Below are 21,143 nucleotides of genomic sequence, written 5' to 3' on the forward strand. Positions count from 1 at the left end.
TTTGATTTTAGTCTAAATAATTCCTAATTTCTGCTTTTCTAACTCAAACATTAGGTCCTATAAATGAGGTCCGTAAATTCCAAAAATAACTGCAAAACTAAAGTTAATATCTTAGGGTTATGCAGTGTTGAAAACGTCAAAAAAGAAAAGTGAAAAACATTGGAGAAAAAAAAAGCATAAAAAATGTTAACAAAAAGGGAGAAAAACATAAGAAAAAGTTAAAAACATCGATCAAAAGTTTCAACAAAAGCGTTAATTTTTCGATTCTGACGAGAACACAACACAAGGGTTGAATCTGCTCACGGTTGACGGGACCAGGGAAGTGACTTGTGCCAGCGGGCCGTCCTCACCTTATCGCAGAAGACCTTGATCTGAGCGAAGGCCCTGTGGATCGGCTGGCTGCTGCAGCTGTTGTAACTGTAGGTGTCGATCTGGATTATCAGAGGCATGCCCTTCACGCCCTTCTGCGAGGAGAAGTCCGTGCTCAGACAGTTCACGGAGATAAAGACCTGGGAGACAAAAAATAAGACGAGACAGGGTCCATTTTATGGAGTTTTGTCACCTACAATAAGCAGAGAGAGAGAGGGGTGTGAAACCGTCATTATACATCAGTGATATGCGACCTTGGGGTACTTTTGCAGTTCTTGGAGGGTACATGGAAAGATTGTTGAGTAGCTCAACTCAATTGAAAAAAAATTCAAATTATGATTTGGTTGAAAAAAATAATAGATCCTCACAGGGGTGATTCTTGGATCAGACCTTTACGGGGGCTTATGAGAATGTGACATGGACACAGTGCCTTGCAAAAGTGTTCCCACCCCCCCTTCTAAATCAGTAGCCGATAGTCTCTGAGCTAGCTACTGAACAACAACGGCAGCTAATGTTTTTTGACACTATTAACCCCGTGATGTATGTGTTTCTTTCTGAAAAAAAGTCCGCTTTTTCAAAACCAACATGGCTCAGTTCCAAATTGTGTTTTAAAACAAAACTCCATCTCCCATCAGGATTCCACATCAGATGATTTACTACCACCGTACTCCATAGTGATGTGATATTCAAACAGAGAGAGACTGAAGTCTCATCTGTCGCTGGATTTAAATAAAAGGCCTCCAACTGCAGTAAATAGTGTCCTGGTCCTAAAATCTGTCATTAAAGGAATGTATAAAAATAAGACATGTCATCTTATTAATCTCAAAATCAGACTTTTACAGAGAAATTCGTAGCTTTGTGTAGTATAGTAGTATAACCTGACACTTAAGTCACTGTAGTAACGACTGATTTGACACAATGCTCTAACATTCAGCAAATTTAGTTGCTTCCTTATTATTTGTTTATTTCTATTTTTATATTATTTATTTCCTTATTATTTGTGCAATAACACTGGCCTGACGTGTGCAATTCTCAACTACTATAATTATTATTATTATTTTACTTTTCACCCTTGCAATTCCTTAATTATGTTAATTATGTAAATAATGTATAATATTCCTTTATGTAAATGCCGTACATAGCCACACTCCTTATATTTCTTTATTTCTTTATTTGTATTTCTACTCAGATATTTATAATATTTGTGCAACTGCAACACAGAGTTTACCTTCTGGGATCAATAAAGTATTTCTGATTCTGATTATTACTGGTTATTAAAAATTGTTTTGATTTTGATTTTTAGGAGGGCAGAGATGAAATTTAGGGGGGGCTTGAGTTATTAAAATCTTTTGAATTTAGTAACAATTGGGCTAGTGGAAAATCTGATTGACATTTAAAAAAAAAATAAAAAAAAAAAAAAAATGTATCAGCCATGTTGGCTGGTGAGTAATTAAAAGATTATTTAAACTTCTGGCTGTAAGTAATGGATAAACAGGTGGAATCGGTTTGCTAAAAGTAAGAAATATACACTATGACTTAGTTATCGATAAATGGGTAAAATTGTTCAAAAGTAATGGATAAATGGTTGAAATGTTGAGCTACAGTGGTTTGAGAAAGTTTACGCACCCATGCTAAAGTTGATTAAAAAAAAAAAAAAAGGAATACATTTTCTTTGTGAATGAATAATGTAATGTAAATAAAGAAATGTTCTTCCTTAAAATACAGGGGGCATAATTATACCCACCCCTATGTTACCTGTTACTTAGATATAGGGATGGGGATCTTTACATAAAATCATCTCTTGATGCAAATCAAACCAGCTATAAGGCTAACTGAAATAAAACCATGCCAACCTCTAGGTATGGTGAAGGGTATGTGATGATGTGGGGGGGGGGGGGGGGTAGTTTAATTCCAAAGGCCAAGGGAACTTTATCAGGATGCATAGTATCCTGATCCATGAAATAACTGGCCTTTAATAATGAAAATTTGCCTGCCTCTATGGGAATTTAACATAGGCGTGTGTATATTATGCCTCCTGTATTTTAAGGAAGAATATTTATTTATTTACAAATGTATTACTCATTCACAAAGAAAATTGGTGTCCTTCGAAGGTTGGATTTTCCTAAAATTTTTTAATTAAGGCATTAAGATCAATTTCCTCTTTTTAAATCACCTTTAGCCTGGGTGTGTAAACTTTCTCAATCCACTGTAAGTATTAACGGTTGAACTGTTCTGCAATTTCAAGTGGTACAAAAGCTTGACCAAACCCAGCTAAACACTGATTCAATTCACTGGTTCAATAAAATAAAAAAAATTGATGAAAGAAAATTCCCTTTGCGGGTCGCCACCGTAGAGGGCAGTAAAATTGTTCTCTCAACTGTCGTGTATCCCACTGTCCCACTGTCTGTGGAATGAATGTGTGATTTGGCTCGCTTTAAAAAAAAAAAAAAAGATGTTAAACACAAAAAAGAAAAAGAAAAACGAACCAAAAAACTAAAAAGCATAGTATGGCCTCAGAGTGCAGATTAAGGTTGGCATTGCATCAAAGACATAAATCAGACATTCATCAAGTAATATCAAACATGGTTTCCACGCCTTAAAAAGTATTTCCATGAACTTCTTTTGTTAGATCTGGTGGGGATCTTTGTTCCCTAGTGAACCTCCACCTGATAATGATATAATGATATATAATGCAGTTATGAGTGAGAGGGTTACAGGCTCATGAGTCACAACAGCTGCAGGTCACAGGCCAGAAACTACACTCAGCCAAATCCTAATTACTCAGTCAGGGATCCTGCTGTTAAAGGTTTTATATGCTGACAAATAAGCTTCCAATCTATGAGAATGACATTTAGAAGAAAGTGTGTATCCTGTACTGAATTACTGGTGGTTTGGCATTGTTGTAGACCTCTCTGCGCCACAGCTTTTTAGATATGCGAGGCTTCGTTCCAACATAACTTTTTCCTGGAGCTAAATAATGTAGCAGAGTGGAGCTGCTGAATCTTTTAAAAGCTGAGAGAGAAACCAAATTTACAAAATCTCACCCAAACCACAGTACTATCCTATAACTTTTAAACCAAGTGCACACTTAACTTTTTCACTTTTTGTTATCTTCACACATTTAATCCCATGATTAACGCTGATGCCAAACCATCTAAACCAACATAAACTTCTAATGCGTTTTCAGGTTAAACAGGTCCGGCAGCCTGAGGAACAGGTCGGCAGAGATGGATAACGGTAGAGATTCCTCACCACAGCTCAGCAGGACATTTTCCCACTACTCAGCACCGTGCCTGAACCTGCAGAGGTGAGGGCTGATACCTGGAAAGGCCTGGAGCGCAAATGAGCCTCCTACACACCTCCACAAATTCACACCTCCAGTCCCAAGCCGTTTCAATTTCTCCAGGAGCACTGGACGTGTTGCTGCTAGTGTGTGTGTGTGTGTGTGTGTGTGTGTGTGTGTGTGTGTGTGTGTGTGTGTGTGTAGGAGGCTTTCAAATACCATCCTAAAAAGAGAAAGGTTCACGAGGGCACTGGTAAGTGGCTGTTCAGTGGCATCCGCTCAACCAGGCACAAACAAAAACAAAAACAGCAGTCATGCTGCAAGGAGGCAGCTCATCTCCCCTGTGAACACGTTTCACACTCTTATTACAATACAAATGATGATAGTTGCTTGGCAACAGCAGAGCCAGGCGGAAAAAAAATATTAAATAACTGATCCATTTGCACCAAAAAACACCTATTTTGTATGTCAGCCTGTTGGAACTTGATTGGACATCCAATTATGTTTGGGAACTGAAAGTTCTAGGTGACACAACAAAGAGACAAAGAGACGCAATAGCAGGGACATGTGAGCCCACAGCCGTCCTCACAATAACAGAGGTGTTCTTTCCCAACCTCCTCCACCTTGTTTTCAGCAGTTCTGTGTGGAGGCACAGTCAGTGGGTCTGTCTGTCAAAGCACTTTGTAAACCTTGTTTTTTTAAAAAGGTGCTGTATAAATACAGTTATTATTATCATCATCATCATCATCATCTCGTTTGTATCTGACAGCGTAGCCACACATCGACAGCCACAGTCAACAGAACCCGAGTCAACCTGCTCCCAACCAAGCATTCACTGTTGTAATTCATATTCAACCTTTGGCTTCAGAGAAATACAGACATTTTGGAAATTAGGTTCATAAGCGTGACAATGAGTGCATTGTGGATGAAATTTATTATGCAATATTAATAAGAAAATAGTCTTGCATTGTCAGACCTTCCTCCACAGCACCGCGGAGGAGGGTCTGGCTAGTTAACACAGCATTCCGGGATGGGAGAAAAACATGCTCTGGTCTATTGGCCTTTCTTTAAACCAATCACAATCATCTTGGGCGGGGCAGGGAGCCGGACAGAGCCCCGGTGCCGCTGCAAAATAGCCTCTGGAAGGAGGGGAGGGAACTTCTTTTTGTAAAAGATGTGAGCAGGTGTACGTTCAAATGTAGTTTTAGAAAACAGATTGGACAGATAGTCTAGCTAGCTGTCTGGATTTACCCTGCAGAGATCTGAGGACCAGGTGACCATAGTCCTCAGATTGGACAGATAGTCTAGCTAGCTGTCTGGATTTACCCTGCAGAGATCTGAGGACCAGGTGACCATAGTCCTCAGATTGGACAGATAGTCTAGCTAGCTGTCTGGATTTACCCTGCAGAGATCTGAGGAGCGGAGCATTGTCCTCAGAAATCCACCGGAGGTTAGAATGCCAACACAAAAGAAAGTGGAAAGTGACGAACATCCGGCCGAAAAGAGTGATATTCAGAGGAATTTCCGGCGGCAACGGAACAATTCCAGAAGTAGAACATCGTGGATATACAGTAGACCAAATCAGAAAATGACCTAATTGATGTTCAGTGTTGTCCACTTGTATGTATTACATCACTAAAACGTTTCACATGTCTAAACAACATAACTAAGGGACTGTATTGCGGGGATGGGGGCATTTAGGAGTGCAATTATTCCCCCCCCCCGATCACAATTACCAGCTCAATACTTTTTGAACTATCCCTACACCTGCGCTAGCGCCTCTGTGCGGCTGTAACAAGGCACTGTAGTGCTTCGAGTGAAATGCTAACGCCAATATGATAACATGATCACAATGGCGATATATAGCAGGTCATAAAAAATATGTTTAGCATTTTAGAATGTCATTAGGAGACTGTTACAAAACATTCTATCACGCTGTGGTTGTGTCTGCTATCTTCTCTGCAGTAGCCTGTGTGTCCAAGTTACTATTATTACTTACTATCCTTATTTTTTCTATTGTTTAAATATTCTTTTCTATTTAATGAGTATTCTCCTTATTCTTTTATTGTTTTTAAACTGCTGTATCAAAGGAATTTCTCCAGTGTGAGATCAATAAAGTCCATCTTATCTTATTGTAATCCATCCAATAATTGTTCACTCAAAATTAAGTATGCTGACCTGGCACTAGAGGAAGTCATAAAAAATAAAAATAAGTGGATGTTTACCAGGCAGAGAGGGTCTATTGAAATGATGCAACTTGCATTATGGGAAGTGTAGGATAGAGTGTTTGAGCCTTCTTAATCACTGGAGTACTGCTTGATGAAACACAGCAAGCTGCAACAATGAGTGTTCTAAAGCTGGAATGTGTGTGTGTGTGTGTGTGTGTGTGTGTGTGTGTGTGTGTGTGTGTGTGTGTGTGTGTGTGTGTGTTTTGAACTGCTTATGATGAAAGCCAAAGAGATGCCTGCCATGTATTTGCTTTCCATCTACACAAGGTCTACACTACATTTTCAACATAATGCTACATTATTGTTAGTCAGGTGTACAACAAATATGTAGAAAAAGCCAAACAATTAGAGTTGAATGAAGGTTTATGCCAAACAGTAAATATTTATCCACAAACCCAAAAAGCTTGCAATTACCTCTCTTACATTGAGGCAGTTTGTGGCGTTCTCGTTAAGTTTGACCTACAGCCACTCTCCTGAGCCCATAGCAGCCTGAGGGCGGGCTGATGCTGTGTGTGTGTGTGTGTGTGTGTGTATATGTGTGTGTGTGTTTACATGATGTTTGCCATTTGTCTTTATCCAACTGAACACTGTTACAGAAGGTGTTATCTGAGTAGCTCCTTTCAGGGTCTATTGCAGTGTGTCTGCCCGTCTGTCTGCCGTTTAAAATAATGACCCAACAGAAAGCAAGAGACGCTTCCGCTGTCATGGAGGACAAAGAGGGTGGGGGTGGATGGAGGGACCTGGCCTGACTGAAAGTAAATGTAAATGTGCTGTATTTATATAGCGCTTTTCTAGTCTTAATGACTACTCAAAGCGCTTTTACATCATACAGGATACATTCACCATTCACACACATTCATACACTGTGGCCGAGGCTGCCGTACAAGGTGCCACCTGCTCATCAGATATACACTCATACACCGATGCGCAGCACCGGGGGCAACTCGGGGTTCAGTGTCTTGCCCAAGGACACTTCGACATGGGACTGCAGGGCAAGGGATCAAACCACCAACCTTCCGATTGGCAGGCAACCGCTCTACCACTGAGCCGCAGCCGCCCTCTAAAAATCCCATTGATTTTCTCCATAGGGATTTTGATTATCTAGCCATAATGTCAAAATCAGCTCATGGTCAGTGGTACACTGATCTACGAGGCTGTGAAACTAAGGTTTCTGCTCCTGTCTAATATTATCCGTATAAAATCAACCTTGTTTCAGGAAAAAAAAAAAAAAAATGTATTCACAATCTTATGGAGAAATACTACACTGCCCACAATGCTAAGCTTAACAGCAACGTCTGATTTGTCCAACTACCGTTGAAGTCTATGATGGTATGCCTAATTGTGCCTTTTTCAAAATGTTTTTTGCTCCAGAACCAAAAGTTTTATGCTCATCATTCCTCTCGTAGGTGGTTGGCTTGGTTTCAAAAGTGAAACTCATTATATAAGAAATTTTTTAAAAACGTCAATAGAACAATTGAATGGGGAAAAACACATAGGCTACCAGAGGCGTTACAAAAGTGGGCGTTCACTGTTGAGGTTTAATAAAGAAATCTTCCCCATTGGTGGCTTTGAGTTCTGCACTAACAAAAAGAAAAAAATATGCCAAAACTAATTTGTTACCAGCCTGAGTGGGTGTGAAAGTGAAGGTAAGAGGATAAATTGTGAATGCTTTTTCATTTGTTTTGTCTCACTTGTAGATCAATCGATTCGTGCTTTGTCTCAAACAGCACATTCCCCCTTCTTCTTCTGTTTTTTTTACCTTAGCTTCTTCACTGACATCCCATGTGAAAGAGACAGCGTTGTAGGCAATTTCTTCCACGTTCCCGATCGTGCTGAAGCTCTCCTTGAAGTCGGCTGCATGGAAAGTGAAGATTACAGGAAACTGTTTCAGTGAGTGTTAGGCTACATTTACATTTAAAAATATTTCTCATGAGAGAAAACTCAGGACTAGATAGCTGTCTCAATGTACCCTGCAGAGATCTAAGGAGCAGTTAACCATAGTCCTCATAAAAATCACATGAGAAGAGTGGAAGGAAACAGAAAATACATGCATCTGCAATCCAAGAAGTGGAATGCCAAGGACATAGACTACCATGGCAAGTATGTCCAGTATAAGTGAATGTTGATGAGATTAGTTCTTGTACTGGAGTTAAAAACACTTTTGTTCACGGAGATCACTTTTGGCTCAAATCTCTGCTTGAATACCAAAACTTAGCAGTGTAAATAAAGCCTTAGACGCTGACGTTTTGTGTAAGCCTTCATTTTAATATTTTTGAAAGTTTAGTCCAGTGGTTCCAAACCAGGAGATCAGGCCCCTTAAATGATTACAATGTAAATCTGATGGGTTGTGAGATGTTTATGGGGATGAAAAAGCTGTATTAGCTTTTCGCTGATCTTTGCTTTTTAGTGAAATATTGGACACTTTTACCTCATGGTCCTTAAACACTTCAGTTAATTAAGACAAACCTGACAGTCTGGTTGGATTGCTATTGCTAACAACTCATAGACACTGCTCATTTTTAATTTTTTTTATGGTGAGTTCACAAGCCAAAAAAGGTTTTTGCTTATCCTACATACAGTATCAATATCCTATTCTGGCATCATTTTACCTGTGAAGCAATTTGCAACAAATCAATTCCAAAACCAATAAAAGTTCACATAAGGCCATTGTTACCTCCAAAAACACTCAAGTTGTCATCACATGGGCTTATTTTAACTCGCGTACATTTGGTTATAGATTTCACCATGGTACTGGCATGAACTTGCCACAGTGAAAACCACCACCATGTCTGACATCTCTGCCTCATTCCATTGAGACTTTCAACCACAGGTTGAGGCCTGCCTCTTGCTGATCGTGCAGGATATGGCTTCAGTCCAGGCCTCCGCCTATTTCTCCTGTTAACGTTTATGCAAATACACCCCCATTGGCTGTCTGGTCACAGGGCTTGTGGGAATCAAAAATTGACAAAGTATTACTCAAATTATGTGACGGGATCCTCCAGAAGACTCTATGGTTTTGTGGAGCTAAGGTGTCAAAATATCTGTATCTAGTATGATACTCAAAACCAAAAGTGTGTGCCATTTTTTGAATTTGGGCCTCTTCCTGTTCTACGCACAAATCCCATCAAGCCATGACAGGATCAGGCAGGCCTGTCAACAATAATATTACCAATCTTACCAATGTCCAGGACTCTCTGTTTGGCAGTGTGCTGGCGGGAGTGCCAGTATTTCCAATTCTTCAGCTGCTCGTCTCTGCCCTTGTCTTCCCCAAAGACAACCATGATAACGCTCTGAAGTAGAAGCAAAGATACACAAGATATATTACAGTATAATCAGGCTAAAAAAACAAGGTAGAAATGAATCAAATACAACTGTGACATTTCTAAGTGTAACAAGATTTCACACTACGCAACAAGCTATCTGTAAATCCCTCAACCTCTACACTAGCTTCCTCTCCTTAAACTATCTCCTCTCCCTCACCTGTACAATACTGTCCCGCTGCAGCTCAGAGCCTCCCATGGTGCATTGCTCATTACCGGATGGGCCCCCATCAGGCCCGTGTGACGGCGTCGGCCCACTCACCCGCACTTTGCCTCTGGGCTGATGTACGGACGATCTGAAGCCGGCCTTCGACAGTGTCAAAGCGTAGAACTGGCCCCGGTTCAGGTAAGCCATCGGTCCCTCTACCTGCCGCGGCCGCAGAGACATGCTGGCCTCCAGACTGTACTGGAAGCTGCCCCTGGAAGAACACAAGCATTTATGGGGCAAACTTTATCACGATATACATTTAAATAAAAGAAAACAAAAACTGAATACATTTTTGATTTGGTTTTCTGACTGGACTAAGTATTTGAGTGTAAGAAAGGGTGTGTTTGTACATTGCAAATGGAGAAGAAGCTGAAACAAGAAGTGGTTCTTATGGCACTTTTATGCCTCTAAACAAAAAAAGATTAATTTAATTTATCAGGTATTCCCAAATGCAACAGCATAGCTCTAAATGATAAGCTTGGTGGAATTTTTCTTATTGTAAGCAAATCCCAACAATGAATGAACAAGTATTGTGTATGGATCAAACGCCTGTGTATCTTGTTCCTCTGGGCCATAGAGCTCCATTGTTACACACACACACACACACACACACACACACACACACACACACACACACACACACAAACACACCCACACAACACACACACACACACACACACACACACACACACACACACACACACACACACACACACACACACACACACACACACACACACACACACACACACACACACACACACACACACACACACACACACACACAACACACACACACACACACACACACACCACCCACACACACACACCACACACACCACCACACACACACACACACACAATGTTAGGAAATTACTGAATCTTTTAAAAAAAACACAACAACAACATGTAAATGTATTTGTGTCCCAAGTTATGAGATGTAGGAATTAATAGGCTTGGGGCTGAGAGCCACAGTAAGGCTGGGGGAGTCAAAAAGTTCTGAAAGGCAGACTTGGTTTTGGTCTAGAAGATAGAATATTGCAAGCCTTATTGTTTAAAACCTAATAAACATCCTGTGCACACATATGAAGAATACAGAACCTGTTTGTTTTAACGCTTTCACTTATCTGTAAATTTTAACTTACATTGGTAGGCTGCAGTGGAATTCATCAACTCCAGAGGAGGGACTTTTGTGATACATCTGTTAAGGAAGAATAGATACTACTGTGTGTTTCAGGAGAAGAAATGCTGGATACTGCCACTAATGAAGCAAAACAATCCTACAAATGTGATCCAGGTTTACAAAGCAGGACGTAAGACCTCCCCCACCTCACCTCTCCTTCGACGGCGTCCTCATATGTGCTGTCTGGAGTGCTTCTCTGTTTATCTTTAAAGTATCCAGCATGCGACACATCGTAGTGGCTCTGCTCGTAAGCCATCCGTATGTGATCTCCGGGTTGTGCTTGGTAGGATCCCCCAGAGCAGGACACTCCCATGGACATCTGGCCCTCTGTCTTGACCACAGCCGGAGCTGCCCCACCTCCACCTTTACCGCCTGCTGTGAGGCAGATCGCTCCATACTTGGAGCCCTGATGTTCTGTGGTGGTGTTGTTGTTTAGGGAAAGGTTGACAGGCATGGACCTGAGAGCGTGGAGATGGTGATCTAGTATCTCCAAGCTCCCGCAGGTATCAGGCCCCATAGCGGAGGGGTCTGTGGGTTTAACATCACTGGAGGCCCGTCTCCTCTCTCTGGGAACCTGACAGGGTTATAGCAAAGTCCACTTATTATATCATGATTACATTGGCTGTAATGTAGGCACGATTCAATACAGTTCACCATTTAGAGTTCACAATACGGTTTTGATAACAGAACAAACTGCGGACAAACAGCTGAAAAATATTCCTTTATTTATATATAAACTGGACAAAACAACAGATCCAGGTCCATTTATCAAAAGTGCAACTGGAATTGTATTTTATCTTAAATAAGAAAAATTAAACAGATTAAGAATTCAATTTTTAAAACAAATCTCACATCCAAATAACTAAATGAATAGCAAAAAAAAAAATTCTTTCAAGAAATGAACTAAAAATACATACAGTAGCAAAGTCCGAAGACAGACAAGTGAACTCAAAAGTAAATTACGCCCGAGGCAGTTTAAAAACGATTCACTTTTTATCTCAACCGGGTGTAATTTTGACACATTTATATCAACTTTTAACCGATTCCCGATGCATCCTTACATCCCTACTGTAATGTCAAGCTTTCCACACCTTGTAGTAGTCGTACAGCAGTCCCAGTGCTGCTGCACTGTCTTCATCCCCATTGATGCTCATCATGGCCTTAGTGGCAGCGGTCAGCGGGTTCTCCAGGTAGCTCCTCCACGCATCATCCTCGCTGCTGACCACTTGACGAGAGGGCACCTGCACTTCATTTGGTACCACCACCACCAGCCGTTTACTGAGGGGACAACGGGACAATGAATGAGAGACAATAAGCCATGTTGTTACTCCAAAGCAGATCTGTCATTAACAGACGCTACGTCTGCCAAGCCACTAAGTCTGCCCCGGGCTGTTTCTCACCAAACTTCAATGAAGCTGCCCGCTCCATGTGATGTGTGTTTATGTAAGTTCACTTCTGTATATCACATTTAAATAACAACAGATGTACTAATGCACTTCACATATCAAGCTGATATGCGTTATTTCCTAAAGAAGGAATCATTCAAAAAAGGCTGTCAAGAAGGGCACACATTACACGGTCCACATAGTAGTAGGCCTACAATCTTTAATATTCACAAAGAACTTCAATAGTTTTGCAATAATTATAGTACATACAGTATAAAAACAGTAAAGCTTAACTAGACCTCCCATTATAGCAAGGTTTTCCTAATACACAGTCACTGTAATATTACCATTATATTAATTTTGGTCATTTCTGCAGTGTCTGTGGTGCATTTATGGACTTTTATCTGTAGTACCCTATTTCATACAGTCTATGGCATTAGCCTACCTATGGGTAGTACCACTACTTCAAAGAAACTCCCCCTCATCAATTCGAGGTTAAAGACATAAACTATAGAAATTATAAGTTTAGTTAGAAACCGCAATATGAATGACTTTGTCTTACCTGTCGAGGTCCATGGTGCCTTCAGGACTCTGTGGTGTTTCTAGGTCTTGCTTGAGAAACTGGACTTTCTAGTTAGTGCAGCTAAGTTTGTGTGGGAGGCTGAGATGACTAGGCGTGCAAGAGGCTGGCTCTATTTAACCCCTCAGTCAACATAACCAATGAAATCCTCTGAAACCTTGCGTACTAAAATATGTTCGAATATCTTTGATGGCAGGGAAAATTTGCGCATACGCTGACAAAATAAAACTTAAACTACAGTTCTTGCACGCGCAAGGTTTTTAGCCTGTCCAGTTTGGAGAAGTTGGTAATTAAAGAGATGGGTAGACTAATGCAGCATCCGAAGAGGGAGAGTAAACAAGGAAACGAAAGGGGCCTCTCTGATTGGATAGATGTTTCTACACAGGTGGCACAGTCGTTTCCCAATTGGTGTTTCGGAGGGGAAGGGCGTGGCTTGAAAAGCAAGAAAGTTGGACAGCCGAAAATTTCTGCCACTGGTGCATTTTCATTTTAGGTAGGCATACCAAATGTTTTATTACTGCTAGAAAGTTCCAATGAGAAAGAAAGCAATGAATGTCGGTCAACATACATTCTTCTTGCTCCGTTGGGCCATGGTTTTAGACTTTTTTGACTGAAATTGGCAGATTAATCAGAGGTAAAGTGATTTTCACTGACAGTAACCCCTCTCCACTTTAGTTGATGATGAGATTGATATAACCACAGTAAATATTTAAAAAATGGCTATAGTTTTAGGGTTTGTAGGCTACATAAACTAATATGCCACTGACAATATATTATCTTTATCATATTGTACAGGTATTAATATGCAGTTGGGGGGAGGTAAGTGTAGTGATCTGGGTAAACTTGGCCTTACTGTGCCTGTACCGTGACACCTTGTGGTAGGCATTTTATTTTTGCACCATGCAAACAGAAAATGTTAATCACAAATGTAACTCACAAATGTGGTTTGCTTTGCGCGTTATTTTAAAAACGTGATTTGCATATGTAAAGGGCTGGTTTACGTTAAAAAAAATTGTTACATTGAGTTTCTATTTTATTATTTTTTCAGCTGTAGGCCTTGACGCTTCTTCTTTTTCAAGAACTGATGGAACTGCTGCTGCCTTTACGTGCTGTCAGAAATGTTCCGATCCAACTTATATTCCTACACGGACAAGGTGAACGCTTTGCTCGCAACCACTGACAACACATGAAGGCAGCATATTGTGGGCATGCGCACCAGCACGGTGAGGAAAACCCACAGGAAGCTGTGGAAGGTCCAGAGAACTTTGCATAGCGTTTCTTAAATTTTATTTTGGTGGCTATCTTCAGTAATATATTTATTTACACTGGTAAGGCATTTACAAAATGTGTATTATGACTTTTAATGCCTAATAGCTATCAACATTCCTACGTTCTGTAAAGTTAACGTTACGTGACTGTAAAAAATTAGTGTGTTCCTCAAAGCTAGCTAGTCTATAATGTAAACAACGTAACCGCGATAGCAACCGTCTAACAGTATGTCTGCCTCTCTTGCTTAGTAGGAAATTCAATTTCTGTCACATTTATTCTATAACTGTACTTACAGATGTGAGTTTCGTGTTCCTAAGACGACCTGTCTTCCACATCATCCCTTTGCAACCGTCGCTCCTAAACTAGGGCTCTGTAGCTAGCAGTTAGCTAGCTAAAGTTGGCTAACATCGCTGCTAGATCCTAAAGTTTTCCCATCCTTCCCTCTAATGCCTCGTGTTTGATTGTTCACTTTGGTTTCCTGAAAGCTATGTTGTTGTTTGGCAGCTTATAGAAGCTTAATTATGGCTAGACCCAAACGGAATCGGTGTATTTTACAGTTTTCTGCGGCGATCCAGACTGAATTCTGCGGAATGTTTCTATGGGTTCTTTACCCTGTTTAGGTGCATCCCACCACACAGCAGCGTTTAGACGTGTTTCTGTTGTTTGCTAGTGGAATTTACGCACACTGCTTATGGGTGGATTACATTTTAAATGATAAAGGCTGTCGAGTAAGTTACCATAAAGTTACAAGTGAAGAGACTTAAGGGTAGCGTTTCTCCTTTCAAACAGGAACACACATGGCTTTTGGGGATTTCTGATTGATCCCAGTGTATTGATGGACTGACGCCCCCTCCCCCATCACTATCAGTTAAAAACAAAGTTCATATAACCATATCACTGACCTAGTTCTAGTATTCTGTCTAATAACTTTGAAAATCTGCAGTCTGATTTTCTTTGGGGAAATTTCTAATGTAATTGCCTTATGCTGGTGACCCAAAAAGCAGCAATTAACCTAGTTCTTAAAAATGTTTCACAGCCACTGCTGCCTTGCACATTTTGAAGCCTATTGATCCTGTTAGACAGGTGTTCTTAAATTGTTAATCGTCAACTTTGCTTCATCGGAAGCCTCAACTGCTTTGTGTTTTCACTTAGTGTGTCTTCAATCCCTCTGTGCTTTCCATTTCTCTTTATCCATCCCCTTCTCAGAAGGTTTTATTGTGTGTCTCAGTTTATGGCTTGTCGCCTTCATCATGGTGTTGTGCTGATCCAATTCTTGTATCATTTCTTCAGGTCTAGCGTCAGATATGGCCCGTGGGCACCAGAAGTTCCAGTCCCAGCAGAAGAATGCCAAAAAACAGGCAGACGTCAAGAAAAGCAAAGGACATGACCAGAAGGCAGCAGCTAAGGCTGCTTTAGTTTACACGTGCACTGTGTGTCGGGTATGTGCTTAGGCGGAGAACAGAACATCAAATTATTCTTTTGAGAGTTTGATATCATTTAACCATGAAATCAGAATATATGTTAGTAGATGGAGTGGCAGGCAAAGGAGCCACATGTCTTTCGGTACTGAGATACATTGTTCTCAACAATGAGACTTGTGTGTATGAAGAGACTGCAGTGTAAGTATGAACTGTAGTCCCACTCCCTGCCTGTGTTATCTTTGGGGGACTATAACCAATTCTTGTATATGCTCTTTTAGACACTCTGAAAGTGTTAAAAAGCCCTCTCAGAAAGTTGGTTGAGGAGGCTCTGGCCATATTTTCAATCTTTCCTAGACTGTCTGGCAGTCACGCCCTCTTCAGTGATTGTCCAGATGCACATTGCAGGTATGAAAATGTGCAGAACTCCTAAGTGCTTCATGAAGTCTTCTCTGCACAGTTCTGTTTATTCCTAACTCCGGCGCTGTTTGTGCTTGCTGCTGAGTTGCACTGTTTGTCTCGGTGTGTTGCCAGCAAAGTTCTATACTAACAGCTGGAACAGATATTAACTGATATGCAAACTCTTACTTTACATCCTCTTTACATTTTGGTAATTAAACTCACCACGGAAGGTGTCTACCTTATGTCAACTGTAAATGCAATATTTGATCTGCTTTAGCCTGTTAAGTAATCTGTTGTTCCAGCGATTATTGACAACCAGCCTCTCCCACACCTTTTGAAGGAAGCAGCTCTGAAAGAGTATGAACACTTTGGCATTTTTTATTGCGGTGTATTACATGTCTTTTAAACCATCATTGTCCTTGTGGTGAAAGACCTGGGCGAGTATTTATCAAGCCTCTAAGAATTACTGACAAGAGCACTTGTATTGACTCAGGACCTTTTAGCACTTTGAGAAGCTTGATAAATACGGGCCCAGGGCCAAAGACAGCAAAACGTTTTTAAGACTGACACTTAAGATAGTCCTGCACTTCATTTAAATTACACTGAGATGCTCGATAACTAGTCTATATCCACAACTTTCCACTTCCAGGATTGCCCCGTTGCCGCTGGAAATTCCGCTGTAGGTCCTTTTTTTGACCGGATTTCCCCTAATGCTTCCTTTGTGTTGGAATTCTAAACTCCTTTGGATTTAAGAGGACTATGGTTAACTGCTCCCCAGATCTCTGCATGTTAAATTGAGTTTTACCCTAGTAACTAAAACCCTAGTAACTAAAACAACTTTTGAACGCACCGCGTTCCACCAAAACAAGTTCCTTCACAAGGCTATTTTCCAGCGATACCGGGGGTCCGTGCAGCGTTTAGCCCCGGCCAAGATGACTGTGATTGGTTTAAGGAAATGCCAATAAACCAGAGCACATTTTTCTCCCATCCCGGAATGCTGTGTGGACTAGCTCCGCAGCTCAGTGTGGGGAGGAAGGTCTGGCTGAGCAAGACAACTTGATAACTAACTTTTAAGCCCAGCTTTAAGCCAATTATTTTACTCTGCAGTCAGTTACTAGCAGTGCTCTTGTGAGTAATCTTCAGAGGCTTGGTACATACAGGCCCAGATATCCACCATTTATGGCGCTTTTGGTGTATGTGGTTAAACATTTAATTTTATGAGGGTACACTGTGAATGGGTGGAACTCTGCTGGATGTATAACATTTTTATTAGTGTGCTTTTCATATACATGTCAAAGGATATTTTCTAATTTTTCACTTTTTTCTTTCCCACACTTTCTCAGACACAAATGCCTGACCCGAAGACCTTTAAGCAGCACTTTGAAAGCAAACATCCTAAGTCCTCCATGCCCCCGGAGTTGGTCAGTGTGGAGGTGTAATAGATTCACCTCTCTTTCAGTGAGACAGGTGGGGCTGATTCAGGACAGGCTTATACATTTTATAATGTTTTAGATCAAATATCTTCAGTACAACTTCAATTAATCCTTATGCTGCCTAATTTAGTTATTGAGTATTTTTATGCAGGGGTGTTACTGGAACTGCCTGCCCATGTTCATTTTTCAAATATTTTTGTTGTTGTTACAAAGCTATTCTTCACTAACCAGAATTTGATCTGCGTCCAGTACTGAAGGTAGACGCACAGCAGACAGTTACCCTCTCTTGGCTTATGCCAAACATGTCTGTTTTTATCTCTGATTGTATGCAATATTCCTATCTGATCATTTAAAAAAATGTTCATAGGCCCTACCACTGTTTCAAGACAAGCTTTGAATTTAGAAGATATTCAGAATTGGCACTGGCTCAGCTGAACAAAGTAATACTGGGATGATCATTGGAAGTCATCTGCATCCAAATCCAATGAACTGTCAAACCAATTATGGATTTTTGACTGAAACTAATTTGTGATGTGCCAGGGTTGGGCTTATAATTAACAGAATGACTTTGGATGGTGGGATTGGAAAGACACTAACACTGAATAATGTTCTTTGGAGTAGATTCAGATTTACCCTTTTTCCCTTGTCTGGAACTTTTTTTTAAAGTTTCAAGGCAGGTCTATAGTTTTTGTTGATATGTAGAATATGATAAACATATTGTCCTATACAGGTACTGAAATTGTGCATTGTATTGCATCTCCTCAGCTATTCATGAAATGTGTGTAGTTCATGTCACCTTTGTAACTTTCTCATGTGCAAAAGAGAAACTATTGACCAGAGAGGGCACTGCAAGTCTACTCATAGCAAACCCTTCAGTGACACAGTTTCCTTAACTCCTATTTTCATAAAGCAATAATATGACTGCATAAAACAGTTTTCATACTGTTAGAATGGGTCTGTTGAGTGAATCGGGGTAGATATAAGTTGGTACTGGGCACTAATTGTAAATGATAGCGCTAACGATCTGCTCCTATCCTCCCACTTTGTCTTTGTTAAAGTGGTATCAATATATGCATCGCTGTAATATTTGATGAGGATTTGGCTCGTCATTATTGTATTTTTGCAGTGTAACCAGTCTCGCACAGTCACACACAGTGTGAAAATGATCCCATGTGTTGTTTCTCTCTTTAGTGTTAAACCGTCATGGTGGTGTAAAAGTATTTTGACTCAGAACCTACATCTCAAGTCTAAGTTTTGGTTTATATTTTTTTATTAGTTTGTTTTTCTAGCGTGCTAATACCCAGAGATTTAATTTATACAAAATAACTATTTTCAATACTCTACTGGTCATTAACCACAGACACTGTATCACTGTGATAAAGTCTGAACTGACAACCAGCCATGTTTTTACTTTTGTAATAATCATCTCTTTGTCCATACAATGTTATGTATGGCCTTATAATAAAGGTTCAACTTTTTCTAAACTATTACTCAGTTGTGCTTTTTTATTGTACATTTTATTATTTGTGTGTGCACGTTTGAGGGTTTCTGTTTTTTCTTCCACCTACATGTACATTCCCTATTAGCATAGTGCTTAGGCGTCGATAGACCCCTTTTACTGGGGCACATGCCCCAGTGTTGATCTGCTGTGCCGCAGTAATGCCTCATGTGTGAGTTTAACCCTTGCGATGTCTTCTGGTCAAATTTGACCTGTTTTCTAAATTTCTATAGGTTTCTTTTTAACTACCCAATTTTGATTACACAAAAATAACACGGATGATTCCATACAACACACTTTGCAAGTACAACAAAAGATGTGATCTCTACTTTCATTCCACTCTGGGTGTTTTATTCAATTTTTTAACATTTGAAAAAAAAATGAAATGTTTCAAAACGGTATCCTCACTGAGCGTTTACCCTTCCGTGATTATCCTTTCTTTAATATTAGTCTAAATAGTTCATAATTTCTACTTTTTTAACTCAAGGGTTAGGTATAATTTCCTATAAAAGACACTTATTGATCATGAATTCCACAAATAAGTGTACAACTAGTGATAATAAGTTGGTGTTAGTGTGTTTATACATGGTAGTGAAAATAAGCGTTAAACGTCAGGAAAATGGGCCAAAAACATTGGAAAAAAGCGCCAAAAACATCAGAAAAAAGCTTGATTTCCAGGAGGTGTGGTGGTTATTCCGACATCACCTGGTTAAAACTTGACTGTAGTTATTGGTAAACCATCATAATCACTGTCATATTACAGTGAACACCATCTGTAAATGATGTGATGGAAATTAATCAGTATAATAAATCACACTTCCTCCTCTACCTCTTCTCTTCAGTTCTTTCAGTTAGTTCTCTAATATATTATAAATAATGTAAGAATCTGAGTTTTATTAGCTCAACAGTTTGTTTTATCTAGTTGCTCATCCCCAAAAAGTATGGTAAAACCAATTCTAGAATGACAAATGTAGCGTAAAGGTAGTAATGAATTACTTCTCCAGTGGGAATGTTGTAAGGAATCACAGACACACACACACACACACACAATTAGTCACAGAAGTGTGACTAATGAAGAAGCCACATTATTGGTATCAATTGTTTGTTTTAGAAATTCTGTGTTGCCAGAGACATGTAAATGTACATGTGTATAGGTTCAAACCTCTTCACTTTTTGCACACTTTATTGTGTTGTAGATGTTTTCTTAAATGGATCCTGTTGCCATTTTTGCTATCAATAAATCACTCAACACATAATGCAAATCCAAAAACTGCAATCTCTTATTTACATATGTGTTCAGACCCTTTGCTGGGGCACTCTTCATTGCTGCCAGGTGCATCGTGTTTGCTTTAATTATCCTCAGGATGTGTCTAGAAGTTGATTGGAATCCACCTGTGGACAATTGAATTGATTGGACATAGTTTAGACAGGAACACCTTTGTATATGAAGCCCTACACTTCACGTTCCATGTCAAGACAAAACCCCAAGGGTTTTTGATTTGGATGCTACCAAGCCGTCACCTTCCATTAGCATTCCATTGACTGCCATTCATTCTGGCGCCACTTTGACAAATAACTTTACATCTGAAGCGTTTAAAGACTAATTGTCTGTTGTGTATTTCTAAAGAAACACAACAACGTATAAAAAGGCTCCATTACCTTGAACGTCACGTTATGGTTCCATAGCAGACTTTTTTGTAAAAATCGGCTAACAATTGTGTCATCAGCATGCAACTTACTGTCGCATAGTAGAGGAATTATCAAACAGTACAGGATAAGCTCACAGGCGGTTTCGTCTTAAGTTACAATAACAATATTTTGTTTTAGTTAGCAATAATTACCCTGTGCCTATGTTATTTCCTAACATATACAGTGGGGCTTGAAAGTTTGGGCACCCCAGGTAAAAAAAAATTATATTAATGTGGAGAAGAAGCCAAGGAAAGATAAAAAATCTCCAAAAGGCATCAAATGACAGTGTATATAATAGGTCACAAAAAGGTAGATTTTATTTCCATCATTTACACTTTCAAAATAACAGAAAACAAAAAAATGGTGTCTGCAAACGCTTGGGCACCCTGCAGAGTTAATACCTTGTACAGTCCCCTTTGGCAAGTATCATAGCTTGGAAACGTTTCTTGTAGCCAGCTAAGAGTCTTTCAATTCTTGTTTGAGGTATCTTTGCCAATTCTTCCTTCCAAAAGTCATTGAGTTCTTTGAGATTTCTGGGCTGTCAGTCACGCACTGCTCTTTTAAGGTCTATCCATAGATTTTCAATTATGTTGAGGTCAGGAGATTGTGAAGGCCATGGCAAAACCTTCAGTTTACACCTCTTAATGTAATCCACCATGGATTTTGAGGTGTGTTTAGGATCATTATTCGTTTGTAGAAGCCATCCTCGCTTTAACTTCAGCTTTTTCACAGATGGCATCAAGTTAATATCCAAAATTTGCTGAAATTTTATTGAATCCATTTTTCCTTCCACTTGTGAAATGTTCCCTGTGCCACTGGCTGCAAAACAACCCCCAAGCATGATTGATCCACCCCCATGCCTAACAGTTGGACAGAGG

General features: G+C 39.9%; 2 protein-coding genes across 5 annotated transcripts in view; one reads left to right on the forward strand and one right to left on the reverse strand.

Moving 5' to 3' along the window:
• Window positions 1–12,880, reverse strand: part of LOC116690653 (grainyhead-like protein 2 homolog) — a 20,376-nt gene extending 7,496 nt beyond the window's left edge. Inside the window, exons 1-8 of one of the 3 annotated variants that reach the window (XM_032517741.1) lie at window positions 12,539–12,879; window positions 11,683–11,869; window positions 10,743–11,165; window positions 10,554–10,609; window positions 9,361–9,619; window positions 9,059–9,170; window positions 7,640–7,734; window positions 351–509 (exon numbers count right to left, since the gene is read on the reverse strand). In XM_032517741.1, the coding sequence (XP_032373632.1) occupies window positions 351–509; window positions 7,640–7,734; window positions 9,059–9,170; window positions 9,361–9,619; window positions 10,554–10,609; window positions 10,743–11,165; window positions 11,683–11,869; window positions 12,539–12,552 (1,305 nt within the window). In that variant the 5' untranslated portion in view covers window positions 12,553–12,879. Of the gene's footprint in view, window positions 1–350; window positions 510–7,639; window positions 7,735–9,058; window positions 9,171–9,360; window positions 9,620–10,553; window positions 10,610–10,742; window positions 11,166–11,682; window positions 11,870–12,538 lie in introns of all 3 variants that reach the window. The other 2 variants (XM_032517743.1, XM_032517742.1) reach the window with 2 other exon arrangements.
• A 289-nt stretch (window positions 12,881–13,169) lies between these two features.
• Window positions 13,170–18,568, forward strand: LOC116690656 (zinc finger protein 706). 2 transcript variants are annotated; one of them, XM_032517747.1, is made up of 3 exons: window positions 13,170–13,190; window positions 15,116–15,264; window positions 16,989–18,568. In XM_032517747.1, exons 2-3 carry the CDS (start codon window positions 15,130–15,132, stop codon window positions 17,082–17,084), a joined length of 231 nt encoding a protein of 76 aa, XP_032373638.1. In that variant the 5' UTR covers window positions 13,170–13,190; window positions 15,116–15,129; the 3' UTR covers window positions 17,085–18,568. The 2 variants fall into 2 exon arrangements, with proteins under 2 accessions (XP_032373638.1, XP_032373637.1); XM_032517746.1 differs by lacking the exon at window positions 13,170–13,190 and adding an exon at window positions 13,733–13,884.
• The last annotated feature ends 2,575 nt before the right edge of the window (window positions 18,569–21,143 follow it).

The sequence above is a fragment of the Etheostoma spectabile genome, chromosome 6 (assembly GCF_008692095.1).
Source record: "Etheostoma spectabile isolate EspeVRDwgs_2016 chromosome 6, UIUC_Espe_1.0, whole genome shotgun sequence".
Taxonomy (NCBI): Eukaryota; Metazoa; Chordata; class Actinopteri; order Perciformes; family Percidae; genus Etheostoma; species Etheostoma spectabile.